Source organism: Python bivittatus, unplaced genomic scaffold (assembly GCF_059951505.1).
Source record: "Python bivittatus isolate LINGU-HERP-01145 unplaced genomic scaffold, Pbiv_v1 ctg000610_np1212, whole genome shotgun sequence".
NCBI classification, from domain to species: domain Eukaryota; kingdom Metazoa; phylum Chordata; class Lepidosauria; order Squamata; family Pythonidae; genus Python; species Python bivittatus.
This window is the reverse complement of record NW_028277088.1, coordinates 58,989,841-59,011,453: the sequence shown is the minus strand read 5'-3', so window position 1 is coordinate 59,011,453 and position 21,613 is coordinate 58,989,841. Positions and strand designations below refer to the sequence as shown.

General features: G+C 38.5%; 1 protein-coding gene across 4 annotated transcripts in view; it reads right to left on the bottom strand.

The window, feature by feature from the left end:
* Positions 1-21,613, bottom strand: part of TEX10 (testis expressed 10) — a 62,467-nt gene that overhangs the window by 15,469 nt on the left and 25,385 nt on the right. For all 4 annotated transcript variants that reach the window (XM_007429230.4, XM_025167299.2, XM_088150146.1 and 1 more), the window contains exons 9-11: positions 19,539-19,716; positions 6,092-6,180; positions 3,528-3,661 (exon numbers count right to left, since the gene is read on the bottom strand). In XM_007429230.4, the coding sequence (XP_007429292.1) occupies positions 3,528-3,661; positions 6,092-6,180; positions 19,539-19,716 (401 nt within the window). The remainder of the gene's footprint in view (positions 1-3,527; positions 3,662-6,091; positions 6,181-19,538; positions 19,717-21,613) is intronic.

Here is a 21,613-nt window from a genome sequence, read left to right as displayed (position 1 = left end):
TATAATAAAGCACTTTTTCCAATAAAAACCTTGTCTCCTCCCTGAATGCAATTGTCCCTTATAATATGAACTACAACACACATACAAACTTCAAAGGCTTTACAAGTTAAAAACAACATATCAACTTGAATTTGAAAGCTGACCAGGAACCAATTATATTTGACTGCTGGGGGCCATCTCAAAATTCTGTTTCGTTACTGATCCAACTCAGTCATGCTCTGTGATCCTGTACATATTTGACTAAGAGATACCATGGAATACCCATTTTTCAATGTAGGCAAAAATGACAGTTAATCCACCCAAAAAGAGATCCGACTTTCATTGTATGTCTCAAATAATTTCTTGATTAAAAAATCACAGTGATTTTATAGCATCTGAAAGACTACCATCAAATGAATCCTGAGAAAGGAATGAATGAACATGCATAAATCTGGCGATGTACATATGTATCCACAGTAGTGATCACAAAGCAAGCATTGTAAGGAGCCTAGAAAATACTCAAATACAGATTCTGATATTGGTGATTACATATTAACACTGGCCAATGACAAGAATTATTGGGCGCGATATAAACATCCTTATACTAGTTACCACATCACAAGAAGCCTTTATTTCCATTTATCCTACATGAAATAGTGCTACATCTCCAGCTGTGCTTTGAACTTAGTCTTTGTCAGCTTGACGTTTGTGTTCTGGAAAATTCAAATGTCTCCTTGCTGATTTTGGATACTGTAATTTCTGATCAGTTTTGAGTTTGAGAAAGTTATTATTTTACTTAGGGACTGGCCATTGCTTACTATATAGGATGAAGCTAGGTATTGCTGACATATTACTGCTTGAATCACATTGGAAATGAGCAGGTTCATGACCCTGATATTGTGAATTGAGTCTTGTTAACAGCATTGCCAGAGTAGGTATGATCCAACAGGTTAATTTCATAAGCCTAATACCCAATTACAGTGGGGCAAAAAAGTATTTAGTCAGCCACCAATTGTGCAAGTTCTCCCACTTAAAAAGATGAGAGAGGCCTGTAATTTTCATCATAGGTATACCTCAACTATGAGAGACAAAATGGGGGGGAAAAATCCAGAAAATCACATTGTCTGATTTTTAAAGAATTTATTTGCAAATCATGGTGGAAAATAAGTATTTGGTCAATATCAAAAGTTCATCTCAATACTTTGTGATATATCCTTTGTTGGCAATGACAGAGGTCAAACGTTTTCTGTAAGTCTTCACAAGGTTTTCACACACTGTTGCTGGTATTTTGGCCCATTCCTCCATGCAGATCTCCTCTAGAGCAGTGATGTTTTGGGGCTGTCGCTGGGCAACACGGACTTTCAACTCCCTCCAAAGGTTTTCCATGGGGTTGAGATCTGGAGGCTGGCTAGGCCACTCCACGACCTTGAAATGCTTCTTACGAAGCCACTCCTTCGTTGCCCGGGCGGTGTGTTTGGGATCATTGTCATGCTGAAAGACCCAGCCACATTTCATCTTCAGTGCTCTTGCTGATGGAAGGAGATGTTCACTCAAAATCTCACGATACATGGCCCCATTCATTCTTTCCTTTACACGGATCAGTCATCCTGGTCCCTTTGCAGAAAAACAGCCCCAAAGCATGATGTTTCCACCCCCATGCTTCACAGTAGGTATGGTGTTCTTTGGATGCAACTCAGCATTCTCTCTCCTCCAAACACGACAAGTTGAGTTTAGACCAAAACATTCTACTTTGGTTTCATCTGACCATATGACATTCTCCCAATCTTCTTCTGGATCATCCAAATGCTCTCTAGCAAACTTCAGACGGCCCCGGAGGTGTACTGGCTTAAGCAGGGGGACACATCTGGCACTGCAGGATTTGAGTCCCTGGCAGCATAGTGTGTTACTGATGGTAGCCTTTGTTACTTTGGTCCCAACTCTCTGCAGGTCATTCACTAGGTCCCCCCGTGTGGTTCTGGGATTTTTGCTCACCGTTCTTGTGATCATTTTGACCCCACGGGGTGAGATCTTGCGTGGAGCCCCAGATCGAGGGAGATTATCAGTGGTCTTGTATGTCTTCCATTTTCTAATTATTGCTCCCACAGTTGATTTCTTCACACCAAGCTGCTTGCCTATTGCAGATTCAGTCTTCCCAGCCTGGTGCACATCTACAATTTTGCTTCTGGTGTCCTTCGACAGCTCTTTGGTCTTGGCCATAGTGGAGTTTGGAGTGTGACTGTTTGAGGTTGTGGACAGGTGTCTTTTATACTGATAACAAGGTCAAACAGGTGCCATTACTACAGGTAACGAGTGGAGGACAGAGGAGCCTCTTAAAGAAGTAGTTACAGGTCTGTGAGAGCCAGACATCTTGCTTGTTTCTAGGTGACCAAATACTTATTTTCCACCATGATTTGCAAATAAATTCTTTAAAAATCAGACAATGTGATTTTCCGGATTTTTTCCCCCCATTTTGTCTCTCATAGTTGAGGTATACCTATGATGAAAATTGCAGGCCTCTCTCATCTTTTTAAGAGGGAGAACTTGCACAATTGGTGGCTGACTAAATACTTTTTTACCCCACTGTATATCTGAAACCCAATACCTGGTTATAACTGAAACCACACGGATATACACCTCCACTTGTTCATCAGGTATTTGCTGTTAACAAATGTAAAATGTTTAAAAAGTTCACTGATTAGATTTTAATGATTACTTCATCATGATATTTACGGAACAAACACTTGATTTTCTTTTGGGTGTTACAGGTCTTCTGTTGGCCTGGATAGGTTGGATACGTGTTCATTATTTTCCTGAGTTATATAACCAAGTACATGATACAGGAATGAAGGAGCAGACAGGACTATGGCTCGCAATTATTTATCTTATAGATGTCTCTTCATTCCAATTCCTCCTCATCCCTAACTGGCGATCATCTTGATTGGGGCATCTCACTCTCTTCCCTTCAAGGAAACATCCCCCATTCCTCACATGTATAAACAAAGAGGGAGGTTAATAAAATAAAATTAAGATTCCACAGAAAGTTGTAGACAACTAAAAATCAGCTCACCCACCAAACCTAGGGGGTATGATTTCAAGTTCAGCTCACACCTCAGGCACTGTTCTCCAACTCAGCTTTCACCAAAGCAGGGCTGACTCAATATCATCCCTATCCTGAAATCCCACTTCTGTCACATTAAGCATTATAATTTGACAGTAAGTTTTAGAAGACACTGGGGATTGCATCCATGGCTTTTAGGAGCTGCATAAACAATCTCTAGGAATTCACTTTGAAATGTAAAGTTTGTCCAGTTGCATAGACTTTTCCAAAACCAACGAATTTTACCAGTGATATCAGTAACTGTAATGGCACAGGCCTGCTTAAGTATTAAGAGACTATGATGACATTATTTATATGAAACTGCAATTAATGCATCTTAAGTTATGTTTCACATCAAACAGAGCATTTCCTTACCAATGGTAAGCCCACAAGCATTTCATTTTAGGATAAATTAAAAGCAGTAATACTCTTTCAGTGCAGAAGGCTTTACCTCTGCCATAGTCCAGTGATATGAAAACTGTTCCAAATCTGTTAAATAGAGCTGGACAGGGGAGAGCAGAGTTTGGTTTATATGTGGTTTTCCCCTAATGCTCTGAAGGTTACTCAACTCTTCTCTGGAAAAGCCTGAAAAGGATGATAAAAATCCTATTAGGAGTGCATTTCAATGTGAACTATTATTAATTCTTTACAAGTGTTATGAACAAAATAGAAATTCAACACTGCATGCTTCAGTTCATGTTAATAAATAATTACAGTGATGCTTAAAGGTTTGTGAATCCTTTTGAATTTTCAATATTTCTGCATAAATAAGACCTAAAACATGATCTGTTCTCCACACAAGTCCTAAAACTAGATAAAGAGAATACAATTAAACAAATGACTCAAAAACATTATACTGGTTCATTTATTCATTGAGGAAAATGATCCAAAGCTACTTATTTGTGTGTGGCAAAAGTATGTGAACCTCTAGGATTATCAGTTCATCTGAAGGGGAGATCAGAGTCAGGTGTTTCAATCAATGGAATAATAATAATAATAATAATAATAATAATAATAATAATAATAATAGCAGTGGCAGTAGTAGTAGTAGTAGTAGTAGTAATAGTGTGGGAGTTCTTTTTGCCAATTATCAGTCAATTGCAAAATCACCTTTTGCAAAATCATCATCAGTTAAGTGCAAAAGGCAGCTTTTCTTGGAACAGCTTACATCCTGCGATGATACCTTTAACACCATCAAGCAATAACATCTGCCTATCCCAGGTCCTTGGGAAGAACTCGACAGATGGATAAAAATGCCAAATCCAGTCTAAACAACTGGCTATGTGACCAATAATAATTACAGTGTGGGAGGTCCTGTCTTACTTAAATAACAGAATTCTGGGTAATCACTATCAATGTCTGATCTTCACAACACAGGTATGTGGAAGTGTGTCACAGCTTGAACAAACGAGATTTCTGAGGACCTCCAAAAAACAGCTGTTGATGCTCACCAAGATGGAAAAGTTTACAAAACTGTTTTCAAAGACTTTGGACTCCACCTGTCCACTGTCAGACAGGATAGTGTACAAATGGAGGCTATTCAACATCGTTGTTACTCTCCCCAGGAGTGGTCAACCAACCAAGATCAAACCACAAGCAAGGGATGTAAGACCCCAGGAGATCTCAAAGAACCCCAGGGTAACATCTAAGGAACTAAAGGCTTCTCTTGCATTGGCAAATGTCAGTGTTCATGAGACCACCATCAAGAGAACACTGAACAATAATGGTATGCGTGGCAGGACTGCAAGGAGAAAGCCACTACTTTCCAAAAAGAATATTGCTGCCCTTCTACAATTTGTGAAAGACTATATGGATAAGCCAGAAGGCTACTGGAAGAATGTTCTGTGGAAAACATGAGACCAAAATAGAACTTTTAGGCTTGAATGAAATGAATGAAAAGTGTTATGTTTGACAAAAGGCAAACATTGCATTCCAGCATAAAAACCTTAGCCCGTGTATTCGAAACATGATAGTGGTAATATCATGGTTTGAGCCTGCTTTGCTACCTTCAGACCAGGACAGCTTGCCATCATTGATGGAATTAAGAATTCTGAATTGTATCAGCAAATTCTACAGGAAAATGTCAGGGTATCTTTCTATGAACTGAAGTTCAAGAGAAAGTGAGTCTTGCAGCAAGACAATGACCCAAAACACACAAGTCGTACTACCAAAGAATGGTTAAAGCAGAAGAAAGTTAATGTTTTGGAATGGCAGCAGTTATTGCTGCCCAAGGGGGGCATACCAGTTACTGAAAGCAAAGTTCGCATAGTTTTGCCACACACAAATATGTAGCTTTAGATCATTTTGCTCAATACAGAAATGAACAAATATAATGCTTGTTTAATTAACTGGGTCCTCTTTATCTAGTTTTAGGACTAGATCATGTGACCACAGGGACACCACATCAGCAGAACTCCAACGACCAGTCATAAGTACTACTCGTTCAGTGCCGTTTGCAAGTTTGAGTGGTCACTGGATGAGTAGTCATTAAGTGAGGCCCACTGTACAGAAAGTTGCCATATAAAAAAGAGTCAAGACTGAACAGATTCTGGTAAAATTCAACAAGAAAGGTTTTGATTATAATATTCAGATCTGCAGAAATAATTTACTAGTCATTCAATTCCTCTCTGAGTAATATAAGCTGCTAAAAATACTTTAATGGACTGGCTAGCCTTATTTCTTTGTAAAACTGATCCAGCAAGCCATGTCTATGGCAATTTTGGGGGGAGTTTCAGAAAACTTCTAACCTTTTAATTCTACTGTTCTTTATTCTGAGATTGGCCAACACTTTAAAAAGTACAAGAACTTCATAAATGGAAGAACAAATGTGGCTGAACATTTGAAAGTATAAAGTATGTATCAGCTTGGCTAATGGAAATAAAACACAATAAAAAACATAGGACAGATAACTAAATTCAGGTGAAGTCAACTAGCAAAAGTAAATATATTTTATGCAAAATTTGACCTCAAAATACTCCAGCAACATTAAGATGAAAGTAAATTTGTACAGATTACCTGTAAGAGTTGAAAACAAAAAGCTGAAGTAACCCATGTCAGTCACTGAATTTCCCTGTGCTGGATATTTCCATGCCACAAAAGAGGATCTATTACCAAAACAAAAAAAACAAAGGGGAGGGGGGAGGAAGGTTTGGGAAAATTATTTATGATGAATTGTAGTTCATCTACAATTGTCTAAAACAAGACATGATGGCAACTGGCTTGTACTGTTAAATGTAGATCCACCCCCAAACTTATCTAAAGCAGGGGAAATGGCGCAACTGAAAAAGCAAGAGTATCCAGTATATCTGAATAATTTTCTTCTACATTAGGTTCCAAACCAAAAATATGTTTAGTTGAGGGAGATCTTTAAAAAGGTAAATGTGGGTGGGGAAGAATAAAGACACAAAACCCTTTATATATGACTACTATACAACTGCATTTTAAAAAACAGAGGTCTGCTGACATCCATTAGCCCTTTGTACTTGTACAAATTATCAACGACAATCAGTGTAAAATTTGCAATGTAACTAGGGATTTTGTTAAAAGAGATGTAGGCTATGAGATTAAAAAGCTCTAAGAGAGAGAGAGAAGCTGAAAAACAGCCAGAAAAATAAAAATAGAGAAAGAAAGAGTGGTCACCATTCCATCTGGATTGTAAGGAAAAAGAAAAAATAGAGAAGGAAAAACTGAAGGAAAGAACTACAGCAAATGGAAAAAGAAAAAGAAAAAGAAAAATGAGAAGAGAAGAGAAGAGAAGAGAAGAGAAGAGAAGAGAAGAGAAGAGAAGAGAAGAGAAGAGAAGAGAAGAGAAGAGAAGAGAAGAGAAGAGAGACCGAGGATACTGGGTGAAGTAGAGAGGAAGAGTCAGGAGCTGAGTTGCACTGTGAGGCTAGGAGTCTGCAAGCAAGCCAAGTAAGTCAACTGTGTAACAGGTTTACTGAAGCTAACCAAATGAAATGAGGCTTAGCTTGCTTCATCCTGACCTAATGGCGTGGGGTTGTACAGTGACTGGGGAAACAGTGAAGAATGGATGAAAAAGAAAAGGAACAGCTTTGCTCTCTGAGAGTCAAGAGCTGAGGAAAGTCCCATCCCTGGAGTGAGAGGGTTGAGGGGGTGGGAGATAAACAGAAGAATGCAGGGTTGGAATGTAACTGCCAGATAAAGGAGGGTATACAATAATGGGGAACTCTAATAATAACAAAATAGTAACTCTGTGGGACTAGCCATTCCAGGAGAAAAAATTGGAAATTGCAAATCCCTACTTCTGGCCCCACAATTTCAACTCATAAGCCAAGCATCCAGACTGCTGGGTACCTCAGGTTCATCCACAACTGTGGATGAGAGGATAGGCCTAGCACTTAGCACAGACACTTGGCTGGATGAAGAGGAGAGAGTACCCCTTTCTGAGATCTGTTCAGCTGGGTTTTGGGCAATGCACCACTCTTGATCCTGGGGTAGGTGAGGTAAGATAACTATTCTTTGCCCAGGCAGTTTTAAGGAGCGCTGTTCCACAGGTAGCTGGGTGTACATAATTGTGAGGCTTGGGCCAGAAGAACAATTTGGAGGGGCTACTACTGAACTGTCCTTCCTAGATCCATAGCAACATCCTTTTCCAGGCTGCAAGATCTCACTGAGGCAGTGATTGTGGATTCACTAGGCTATTGGTTTTGGATTATTTCAACTTCCCCTCTCCAAGGGCAGAGATGGTTTGGGAATTCATAGCTGCTGTGATAACTATGGCTTATCATGGGTCAAAACTGGCCCATCCCATATACAGCCACACAGATCTAGCCTAGCGCAAACGAGATGTGATCTGATACTAGGGACATTTCCAACAGTCTTGGATAGATCACTTCCTTTCCTCTCACCCTGCCATGTATTGTTGTCAAGCACAGAAATTTGGACGTAAGTGCATGCGTTGATCAGAAAATGATTTTTTTTAACTACCATTTACTACCATCATATTTGCAAAGGATTGATTAATGAGGCAGTTGCTAAATGAGAACTATCTATCTATCTATCTATCTATCTATCTATCTATCTATCTATCTAAAAAGTATGTATTAGTGTCATCTTAGTTCTGGTGGGTGCTTTAAGAAAGTAGGAATTCATAGGCCAGTGATAATTTCATGTTATACTCCAGAGAATTATAGTAACAAAAGAACCAGAGATGAGTTTTCAGAAAAAGTATGTAACTTTCTGAATGAATGTAATCCAGAGAAAAAACTGTTCTCTTAGATGCTATGAATGGATTGATGGGAATGAGACAAGCAAGTACAGAAAAACTGACTGAGTTATTTGGAGATCCAAGAATGAATGAGAATGATAAGCATTTGGCAAATATCTCCTTGGAAACAAGTCTGTTTGGTTCAAATTTAAATCTATTCATTTGTACAAATGGAATGGAAAGGGATTGAAAAGTGTAAATGATTTGATTATTATGAAAGACTGAGAAGGATACAAGAATGAAGAAAGGTTCTAAATATGGGGTAAAGCAAGGCTTTTTGGTAGTGTCAAAAGAGGATAAAGTGAAAGAAACTAGTTTAAGTAACATGATTACAGGAAGAAAAAGTATGAGTCCACATAACGACTGGAACATGGAAGTGGAATCTGCTGGGAAGAGAGTAAAAATTCATTTATTAGATTTATACACTGCTTTTAGGAAATAAAGCTAAAGAAATCAAGAAACATTATGCACAGTCTACTATGAAACTGAAAAATGAGATGACAGACTGACAAGAGTTGTTCTTGACAATATTGTGCCATATATATATATATATATATATACATACATACATACATACACACACATATACATACACACATACATACATACATATATATATGAATGAGAGATTTATACAGCCACCCACCTCACACAAGTGACTTTGGATGCTTACAAACATTCAAACACAGAAAACCCACCAATACATTATAACTGCCATATGATTTTCAAGATACTTACAGTTCAAATGCTTTATGATCTACTCTAGAGTATTCCCACAATTGATATTGGACTAACTGCTCTGTTTCTCAGATCCTCCTTTTCCTCTTTTTGAAGATAAAAACAAAATTTGCTGCTTTATTTATTAATAGCAATAATTGGTATGACACCCATGCATACTCCTCTAAACAACTTGTAACATTATAAACATCAATTAATAACAAACCAAGATTAAAATAATATATTTTGGTATCAGCAATCAAATTCTTCTTTTCTGAATACCCTGTGGAAATAGTATAAAAAACTGGTAAACTGTTTTTACCAGTTTCCTAAAGGACAAAAGAGCTGTCTGACTTTAATGGGGAAGCTATTCCAAAGTGCACTGAAGCAATGACCATGAAACTGAGCAAACTCAGGGAGGCAGTGAAGGACAGGAAGGCCTGGCGCAATATGGTTCATGGGGTCACGAAGAGTCGGACACGACTTAACGACTGAACAACAACAAATTCCAAAGTGAGAGGACTGCCACTGAAAACTTTCTTCTCTGGGTCCCATTCCCCCCACCCCCACCCCAAGGGTTGAGCACTCACAACACCTTCTCCTAGCTAGACCATATAGTGCAGGCAAATTCTACCTAGAAAAGAAGGTCCAGATGGTATGGGGCCATGCTGGCAGGGCTTTACATGGAATACTTGCACCTTGAATTGGGCCAGAAAAGCTACTAGCAACCAATTCCCACAAAATAGGACTTAATCTGCTGGACCATTTTGTTCCAGCTACAGCTTCCAAGCCTCCACAATAGCTCCAAACCTCCACAAAGCTTCCAAAGCAAATCACAATAATTCAAGTGATGACAGGAGCATGAATCACTGTCTTCAGCAATTCCTGGTCTAGAAAACAGCACAACTGGTGGATCTGGCAAAGCTGGATCACCTGATCTGGCAAAGGTCACCTGACCATGGCTTCCACATGTCATTCCAGCAAGAACCATGAGTCTAGAAGAAATTCCACTTCCCTTCAGTGCATCTAATGCAACAGATGGAATTCATGGAACCAGATTATTTCTATACCAAGAGAAAGACCATTTTGCTGGGATTTAGTCACAGTTGCAAGGGACAGCACAGTTCCTCTCAAACAAGGAGCAACTGGTGGAATACTGAATGATTCTTCATTGAAGCAGACAACTGCAGAGGGAAAGCCACTGGGCTAATTTGATATGTAGCAGAGTTAATAAACTTTGATCCAGCTTCTTAGATGGGCAAGAGAAAAGCAAACACTTACTGGAAAGCCACACCAAATCCAAAACAGCCTTGGCAGTATTTGTCTATGTGCATCTGCTACACATTTGTATGTCTTTAGTCTTAGCTAAATCTAACTGTTCCTTTAAGAGGCGTTGAGCAGACAGTTTCTCCTGGAGAAAGGCTTGAGGAACAGCGGAGGCAAGAGGTCTAGAGAGCAAGATGTGGACATAGTAGGTATATGCTGAAAGGATGCCACCAGTTGTTATAAGCAAATTCTGCAAGAGGCATAATTCAATAATTGTTGTGATAGTAAGAGAAACATCATCTTTTTCAATTACCCATTAGATTGTGGATGATGAAAGGACGATGAATGCGCAGTGAAACAGGGCCTTCTAAAACTTGGATGTAAATTGAGAGGCATGATCTAAGAACGTATGATTGACTAAGCCTCTGTATCTTGGTCTAGAAAGAGCTATGCAGTCCCCTACATAATGGGGAGTCCTTGCAAGAAATAAAATGAACCTTCTTGATAAATAAATCTACTACCACTAAAATGGATATGCAACTTTGTACAGTTGGAAGACTGATAATAAAGTCCCATGAAATTGGGTCCCATGGCCCAGGAAGGGAAGGGAGTGCCTGGAGCAAACTGGCTGCCTTAGTCATGATAGTCTAAGCCCAGCAACTGACATGTCAGGATAAAGTACCATATTTGACATTAGCTCTCACCCTTGACTACCAAAACTCCCAGAGCCCTAGATGTAACATTTTGAAAACTTCCCACAAACAGCAGCTTTACGGTCATGGCAAAGTTGTAATACTGCTTAGATAAAGAGGAACATATAAACAGCCACTCAGGGAAAGAAGAAGAATCAGTATGTTGGGCTCTCTGGAGGTCATCCATTTGAGCCTTGACACCCACAGAGCTACCCACTAAAAGCCAGGTAATGTATACCTGGGATACATTAACTTGATGGATCCATCCCCTTTATGGAAGTTGATGGTGGCCACAGGTATCAAGGTGATCAGATAATGAATATGACAAGAAAGAAGTAACTTACTGAAACAATTAATATACCAGGAAATGGTAAACATTTACCCAAAAATCTGTGAAAGTTCTAACACACTTTCCAAACATTTCAATTGCCTAATATGCAAATGATTCACAGGTATTGATGTAAATATATCTCACAAAACAAGTTTTTAAAAAGTAAAGTCCTCAAACCAATGGCATATGGTTGCACTGCTCATTGAATGAACTTCAAGTAGTAGCAAACACACAATATAAAAACTCACATATTATGTATTCTGAATGCACCCAAGTGATCGATTATTCCTTCTGAATGTGGAGATTCTAAAATTGCCAAAAAGTAAATTATGGGATACCACCATACTGTCATACATTGTGAGTTGTACCACAAACTGAGTAACAAAAGCTTTTAAAATCTAATAAAACACTGGTTTTAAATAATGCAAAGAGCTCCATTAAGGGACCCTGTTACTATTCAATGTTTAAGAAATGTTAAAGAATGACATAATTAGTAAGACACTGTGAAGTATTTTAACAATAACCAGTTTATAATGGCTACTCTAAGAGAAGGAGGACTTCAATTAATTCTCCCACTGATGTCTTATGAATGGCCCACTTGAACTCTTATATTAAGAACTTGCTTTTTCTGATAACAGTTTGGACAAAACTATAAAAAAAACAGATGGCACTGTCCTTAATATGAAGCTGATGAGAAGTCCTGAGCATCTGCTCTGATCTCCTAAAGATTACTCGTATGGCCCAGAACAAGATGCAGAGAGGTTATTATTTTATTTCTAATGCTGTATATATTTGGAAGAACTCAGTGCAACCTGAAAAGAGAAATCGGTAGTGACAAAGTAAAATTGCAGGAACTAAAATATATACAGAGCAAACTATATATCCTAATAAATTTCTTGCCAATATTCTCAATACCTAGTACTACAGCCAATCCTTAACTATTGGAGAGGAGCTGCCTATGACATGAACATACAACAAATCATCTTCCGTAATAGCATATAGAATAAATATTAGCAGGGCTGTGGAGTCAGAGTCATGGAGTCGGAGTCGGAAGCAATTCTTGGGTTACTGGAGTCGGAGTCAGTAAAAATGTACCGACTCTGACTCCTAATAAATTTAAATTGCATAAAATGTATATAATATAATATGTTAAAATTCCCTATTTCATAGATAACAATTTGATTAACCTATTTTTTTCAGGATATATTTTAATTTCAAGTTCTCTGCAAATTTCAAAATATAACATATTCTATGATATTTTTATTTTGTGATAGTGGCACCCTATGAAGAAAATCACAATGGCAAAAAGAGTGTCAACAAAGTTGGCTGTTTTTGAACATTTTATAATAACAAGAGATGAAAAACATTATGTATGTCAGTGTATTATAGAAGACGATTCTGAAAAAACATGTAATGCAAAAATTCGTAGCTTTAGTGGTTCTGACAAAAATGCGCCTACCAGAGGATCAAATATGAAGAGATACTTCCAGTGTTTGCATCCTAAAGTGTTAGAAGCTGTGAATGAGAAAGTTAACAACAACATTCCATCTACTTCAGGGCTAAAGAAAGATCAGAAATCTACTGGAGGCCAAATACAACTATCAAGATTCTTTACATCTGACAAAGTTACCGTAACAATGATGCCAGAAAAGTTCAAAAACCACATCACTGAAATGGCAGTGAAGAATAGTGTACCTCTATCTTTTTTTTTTCACAACCATCCTTTTTAGGCTTAAATGGAGAAATGGCTAGAAAACTTGGAGTTTCTCCAGAAAGAGAAAGCATAAGGAAACTTATAATTGAAGGGGCCAAATGTAAGAAAGAAGAACTTGGAAAAAGTCTGAAGTGATGTTTTGTCTTCATTAAAATGGATGCCTGTACACGTCACAGAGTCAATTATGTTGCTATTAATGTTAGATTTGTTGATGAAAGCAATAAAATGACAACTTGGGCATTAGGAATGGGGACTTAAAAAGAAGGAAAAAGAAGGAAAAATTATCTTTCTTTTCAAAACTGAACACACCTCTTTGAGCAGGAACTGTGAACCCTGGAAGACCCTTAAACTGTACACAAACTCTGTCCTGGGGAGTATTATCCCTTTCAGAACTGAAGAAGGAAAGTCTGTGGCCCTGAGAGAACTCAGAATACACAGCCACTCAGTCTTGTCAGGGTTGAGTTTAAGCCTATTCATTCCAATCCAGACCTCAATAAACTTCAGGCACAGGGACAAGATTTTGACAATCTCACTTGGTCAGCCTGAGATCAAGATGTACTCAGTGGCTTCAAAAAGATGTTAAACAGGATGAGCAAGAGCACTGAGATCTGTGGCAGTCCACAAGGCTTAGCCTGTTTCCTCCCCCTCACTCCAGACTAACAGTTACTAGAGCTGGCCATGGAGGCAACACTATGCCTCCTTCTCTTAATTCCTGCAGTCAGTCCAGAAGAATATAATGATGGATGGTATCGAAAGCATCCAAGCAGTCAAAAAGAATCAGAACAGTTGTACCACTGGCATCCCAATTCTGCCAGAGATCACCAACAAGCATGATCAGTGTTATCTTCATCTTCATCAGTGTTCATCTTCCTGGCCTGAAACCTGATTGAAAAGGGTCCAGCTTCCTCCAGGGTCATCTGAAGCTGCAACTTGACCACCTTCTCAACAACCTTCCCTTAACAAGGAAAGGTTGGAAACTGGACAAAAGTTGCATAGCACTGTTGGGTACAATGATGGCTTCTTACAACTGTCTCCTTCCAGGATGGCAGAACTACCTTCTCACTTAAGGACACATCAACCACCAAAGATGGCCAAATTAGTAGTCCCAATGATCCTGTTCATTTCCTCAGGAGTTTCAGGATCAAAAGCCTAAACAAGATAAGACTGTGTCTCACTTAACTCACATGGACTTGCCCTGTTGGAGTCTACTCTGACAGGATCCACAGAACTATCTGACAGGTGCCTAAAACAGTCCTCATAGTGGCCTTCAAGATATTCCTGTGACTTCTCCCTCCCCAACAAAGAATGAGTCATGTTAAACTAGGCTGCTGCTGGCTACCTGTGAACATGTTAAAAGTAAAAAAATAAACACTAACAGCCTCTGAGACTCCACCACCAACTTAGTGATGTCAAACAGCTCAGACAGGGATGTGCTGAGCAGCAGGAAGGCTGATACAACAGCAACAAACCCAACTGATCCCTAGAGCCCAACTTCAGCTACAGGATCTCACCCATGACATAGTACCTCTGAATGCCATTAAGGTGTCCCGGATGACATCATCTACCCCACCCTACTTGTACCATACTTGAAACCCACATAGGCACATTTCCAAGATGGGAACACCTCCAGTAGGCCCATCCAGATCTTTGTAATATATGCTAGGTCAGCTGCCTCATCCAGAATAATGAGGCACTTTTATTACAGATCTAACTGGTGTTTGGTAGCAGCAGCCAGAGGCCATGGCCACCAAGGATCCTGAGACCTGGCACCAGAGCCAAATGCTGGTGACCAGAAGGCAGGATCAATTTCAAACATCTATCCCATCTTCTCCAGATCCCCATCATATCACCCCCTGCCTGTCACAATGAAGATGTGGCAAACCAGGATTTTATGTAAACTCTCAACTGAAACCTCTCTTTCATGTTCTCAAAAAAAAGTATGCATACTAATTAAGTTTCTAAGACTATGAAAGGAATTCAGAATTGTTTACCTTATAACAGAAGTTCATATAAGGTATTACATTAAGAACAAAACTATAAATGTATATGGCATACACAAAATACTGAGATTATAGAAATTAGGAAAACTGTTCTCCCAGCATCAGTTGCCTCAGACTGCTTTAATAATTACTTATATTCACAAAACTGATCAAATTATTGACTAAATAACTCAAGTTTATAAATGTTATATTTCAAATTTTATATTTATTCTACACTGTTATCAAGTGCATTAGAGAGAAGAAAGAAATTTTTAAGTAAGAACAAAATCTACCATTACAGAAAATCTGTTAAAATGGGAAAGATTTAACTTTGTTTATTTATTTAAATTTATTTAATGTATATAGAATATACACAAAAACGTACCCACATCTCTATTCAAACATTAGTTTAAACAGAAGAAACACAGTGCCATCTATGGACAACATTACCATGCATACATTAAAAGGCTTAAAGTTTTGTTTCTGAGTCTATTCTACAAGTTATTCTTTAGGAACACTAATAAATGTACAACTGAAGATAGAGATGAAAAAGCATAATTATTCTAGTGGTCCTAAATAATATAACAATCATCCAGGTTTAAGTACCTTGTTTGGTGGAACCTATTTTAGCAGAACCAAATTTGCTAAGGCAGCACTGGAAGAAGAAAGCCAAGTGGGAGCTATATAGTTCAAGAGGGTTTATAAGTTCTGAAGATAATAGTTCAGAAAGTGCTAAATAAGACAGTGGGGTTGGTAGGCTTGGGAGATTCAGGCTTTTCATAACCAGCCAATGATAGCAGTGGACTATATTCTCAGATGTACCATACATCTGATGAAGTAGACTGTAAAGCACTTTTTAACATTTTTAATTTAATATTGTTTTAACTTATTTATTTTGTATTTTATTTTATAAAATGCCTTAATTGATGCTTTATTATTCATTTTAATGTATTTTGTAATATTTAATAGTAAACTGTTTCAAAATTTCTTTTAATGGGAGTCACTATAAAATATATTAAAGAAATAATTCCAAAACTGATATAATAATGTATTTGTTAGTTTCTAAAGTGCCACAAGCCTTCAGCTATTTGTAAAGGTAGTCCTCATTAAATGACCATTGGTTTTAGTGACCATTGAAATTACAATGGTGCTGAACAAACAGTAGTTATGACCAGTCCTTGCAACATCCTTGTAGTCATGTGATCAAAATTCAGGAGCTTGGAACCTGGCCATGTGTATGACCGCAGCGTGCGCTTCAATTCTCCCTACCCACTTATCTTGCGAGGTGTCGCAAAGGGCCTGCAGCTGCTTCCGCCAGGCACACCTCAGCAGCAGCAGCAGGAAGATGGTGAAGGTCAACTGGGGGCAGGGAGCGGCAGGGGTAGGTGGCAGTGGCAGACTCCAGGGCGCCAAAAGTTGAAGCAGAGGTGAGCACAGCAGGGTAACAGAGCTTCATCTGCCAAAGGGAGTTCACTGGGCCCAGATGGGGAGGAGGCAGCAGGATGGAGCCAGCAGTTCACAAAGGGCATGAGAAGCATGAGGTCCTCGTCTAACGACCGCAACCGGGACTACCGGAACTGCCATCCCTAAGCGGTGCAGTCACATGATGTTTTGCCTAACGACCACCTTGCTTAGTAGCAGAAATTCCGCTCCCAATTAGGCTCGTTAAGCAAAGACTACCTGTACTAAAAACCAGGCTTAATGTCTGTACCCTGTCCATTCTAGTGAGTCAACAAAAAATGATAAGAGTTAGATTGCTAAGGTGACTGTTGCTGTAGATGATAAAGTTCCTGTAAAAGATAAAATCAAGTTCCATATAGGTTGATATTTATTCCTTATAAATACTAATGAATCAGTATGAAGATATGCAAATATTTTGTATTAGTTGTAGTTTTCACATGTACCTCTTACTATAAAAGAAAACAGATTCTCCTTCCTTTGCATCCCAAGAAAAGAGCTATATCATCTCCTTTTTTGCAGCCTTCTTTGAACGGAGCTATACAGGTACTATACTACAACTGCCTTGTGAGCTTCCATAGTACTGATTACTTTTAACATAAAAATATGAAAGAACAGCCCAAATGCTGGCTGAAAGAGAGGCCTATAAATCCAAGTTTCAGAAAAATAATGGATTATTTGCATAACTTAACTGTTTTGCTTTAAATTTATAATCTCTATAAAGTATAACGCACAACAAACCACAGACAGTCTAGTATCACCTATTTGTGAAGAAAATTTCGCAGCTAGTTTAAACTTCTGAAACTGTAAATTTCCTATAAACTATAATAAAAAACTTTTTCTTGTCTTATCAGGAGATTGGGGAAGAAATAGAACCTTTAATTCTATGAGAACATGTTAAAATACAATGCGCGGAAGGCAATTAATATTCAAAACATGAAAATGGACTCAGGTAACATCCTGGCCCAGGTCCTAGGGAAAGAACCAGGTCTTTAGTAGTATACTGGCTGCCAGGATGCAGGTAAAATGTGTAATAACTGATGTTGAATCTACCATCACAGGCAAATAATTTTTTTTTTTTTTAATTCAGGTATGCTGTGTAGTCCTGAAGTTTCTTTGGCTAATATTCAGCCTGAGTTCTATCAACAACTTGAGAATCTCATTGCCAGGAGCCAGTGTAACTAAAGAAAAACCCAACAATGGAGCCCTTGAGTTCATCATACATTTATCACTTTTTTTAAAGAAATAGCATCCTTTTCTGTTGTCCTTGGAGGAAAAAGCAGGAGAGTCCTCAGGCTAGGCAGAACCTTCTCCCCATCTCTATCTAGATGTTTTACTAGCCTTATTGCTTATGAGGGGGTAAGTGAAAAGATACTTGAATCTTTTAGTTTTTGTTTCCTCACCAGACAGTTCAACCCTTCATGACGCTAAGAAAGCTGATGGTCCAGTAAACTTCACTGGAATAAAATGATGGAACATTTTGATCACATACTAGAGAGCCTGTTGCTCATCCATTTCTGAAGTGACAAAGGCAGACACAATAAACTCCTTCATGAATTTAGGAATCGTACCAACAGGGGCTACATTAGTCTGACAATGTTTTCTTATAACTCCCCCATTTTAGGGGAGCACTAAGGGGCAAGTAATCAGACTGGAGAGAAGATGGGCAGGAGATGATCTCTTGCTGTTTCTCATGTCTGATCTGAGAGCTTCCAAGAGGTGATGGCAGTGCAGGATTTACATTCCCCTGCGCTCTCCACAGCTGTCTCTGGGGCTCTTTCCTCCTTATTAGGGTAGATTTTTGCTCATGTGTGATGAGCTTCCTGCTATACCTGGGCAAGTGACATAAGTAAAATGCATCTCCAGGTATTCCTGTATGAAAGAAACCTGTAGATACTAGGTTTGAAAAAATATTGACCTCCTTCCTAGTTACCCAGTCCAGTTACCCAGGCAGCTCGAAGAAGTCTGGCAATAGCTTAGTGTTATCTTTTCCTGATTTTACAAGAAACATCTCAGCCACAATGCTCTTTATCTGCTCTGAACCTCATTTTCTTTTTTTTAGTAGGATTGACTCCACCAATGTTCAGCCCCTTGCAGGTCTAAAAATGGGAGAGCATTATTTCCCACACTGAAGAGTATTATATTATCCCATTTACAACAGCCTATTTGTACAAATGAAAGAAGCAACTCTTGTCATGATCTCTTCCTCAACTGCAAGGAAAAGCTTTCTTCCATTATTTGGAAATTAACTATGCAATACATCCAAACTTCTGGTTCTAAGGTCTTATTTGGGTGATGACACTGGGACAGTTTTACCACAAGCAGCCTTAGAATATATGGAATATCTTTTGCATACTGAAACTGCAAAAACTGCCAATCTATAAAATCACTTGTAACTGTGACCTCCTCTAAAATTATGCCTCTGGACATTTTAAGATGAGCAGCAATAAAATTTAGAACAAGGAAGTACAAGCTTTTTTTCCAGTCAAAGTTACTCTTTACTCTTAGCTTCTGAACTGCATGCTGAGATGCAATGCATATCAAAAAGCAGGTGGGACCAGAAAAAAAATTAATGTAATTATAATAATTATAATATGATTATACCTCATACAAGTAATTTTTTTTTTTTACAATCACACTAAAATTGAAACTTTGTGGCAATTTTGGAAAGCTTTGGGAGCTGTTTCTAAAGCTGAACACTTCTAATTTAGATAGTTACTTAAGTTGTAGCACATCTTCAATCTATTCCTTCTGTTCTAAGCATACATACTAGGACTACAGCCTCTTGTTTGTATATTTAACATCCCAATATCCTCTTTTCATCCACTTTCCTTACATTTTAGCGTTACATATTTTCCTTTTTTAATGATTTCTCTATTTCCATATCATGGAATCTGCACAGGCTTAGATTCCAACACCTCTTCTTGCAGACTGGATTCACAGCTACTTCGTAATCTGCTTAGTGAAATGATGCCTACTACATTGTGATAAAATGTGTATCCTTAAAATATACAAAATTTAAATTCACTGTGTTAGTCAAGTTCATTCAGGAAAAACAAAACAGAAAAGGATAGTTACCTTATATGCAGTATCCTAATAAGAGTGGTGGCTAACTTTACAGACAGTTTTCCCATAATGCAGCAGCGGCTGAGAGAAGCAAGGACATTGCCTGGTAAATGAGGCACAAAGTAAAGTAGCTGGACTAAATGTTGCTGCGATTCTGGCGGCAGAAGAGCCACTGCGCCATCTAGTGGATCTATGAAATTCAAGAAATTAAGCATTATCTGCATGCATCAGATTATGCGATTATGATCATATTATTAGATTATGCTATAATAAAATATAAATTAAGAATCAAGCATTTCAGTTAGGCAGATTACAGTCCTCTGTAAAAGACAAAAACTGCTGTATATCGCAGCTGAACTGAAAAAATTCACATGAGTTTGTCAAAAGAAGTTAGAAAAAGCCTTAAATTAACACATAGTCTCTTCCTAGAACTTCGTAACATGGAAACACATGGTGTGCTTTCAGTATATAAGGCTGAATTATATACTGCTCTCTCTTAAAAGAATATAATCCCAATGAAGGGTTTGAATCAGAATAATGTTTTGCTATAAACTGGAAGAAGTGACATATCCACTAAGTATAATATCCTGCTTCAGGAATATTATGGGTATGAACCATTCTATTTAATAGCAGGCAACAGATCAGAAATTAAGCAGAGATTAAACAAAGTAGGTGTTCAAGGAAAGCTCCAGGAAATCAAAAGACAGAGGTCCAGTTGCACAGAAAGAAAACAGAAAAGGGGGCTGAATCCAAGTATAGTACACACTTCTCTTTACAGCCATGAAATAAAGGCATCAGGACATGTTGAAACTACCTCTCTCATATGTAGAGCAGTACTAATTAAGAAACTTGTTACTTAGGTGAGCATTAAGTTAATCTCTCAGAGTCTTAACTCTCTTAGTACCCTTGGGTTGTACAGGTAAGGGGCTCTGCCTACATGGACATCTGGACCCCAAATGGTACTTCAAATGATACTAACATATCTTCAGATGCTACCTTCAGATGGTACTAACTCCTGGACTGAGGTTCAAGATTTTGTGAAAATAACTGCTGTCTGAGAGATACAGGGGATAAATGATAGTAGAGCAAGTCAAAGAACATTAACTGAACAAAAATTTGAGTTTCTACTGCACCAGAACGGATATGCCCAAATATACAGGATATAATATCTCACATTGTGGATGCACAGAGAGATTTCAGTTGGGCTAAAAGTTATAGTGTTTAAGAAATGGAAGATGGGTGCACTTGGAGAAAATACAGGTAGGCCTTACTCAACAACTTGTTCAGCAACTATTCAAACTTATGACACCACTGAACAAGTGGTACTTACGACTGGTCCTCATAGTTGTAGCAGTGTCCCAGGGCCACCTGATCACGATCTGAGCACTGGTGACTGGCTTGCAATTACAATGTTGCAGCATCCTGCGGTCACGGGATCACTATTTGCGACCTTCACTGCCAGCTTCTGACAAGCAAAGTCAATGGGGAAGCTGGCAGGAGGTCGCAAATAGTGACATCACACTTAACAATACTGCAGGATTCGCTTAACAGCAGCAACCAGAAGTGCTGTTGTGTTTTACAACTCTGTCACATGGTGATGGAAATTCCAGTCCCAATTACCATTGTTAAATGAGCACTATCTGTAGTAACAAATGATAGGGAGAAGGCAAAGGTCTTCAACTCCTACTTGTTTCTGTTCCCTAAGGAAAACTGTGTTCAGATGAAACAGTTCTCATACGGTAAATAAAGAACTAGGAAGTACTTGACCACCATGAAAAGTAGGTCTCTAGAATCAGATCAATTAAAGCCAAGAGTCTTGTAATTGTCATCTCAGAGCCTCATTCTGTGATCTTTGAGAAATCATGGAGGATAGACATACTGCCAGAGGACTGGAAAAAGGGAAATCTTTTCCCTATCTTCAAAACAGATGAAAAAAAGAGGATCCAGGTAACTACAGACTGGTTAGCTTTATGTCAATACTGGGCAAAGCAGTGCTTTTTATTATCGACATAGGCATAGTCCAAAATGTCAAAATAAAGATATGTGTCCTGTTGGACCTCTGCAGCAATCACTGGCATACCAGACAC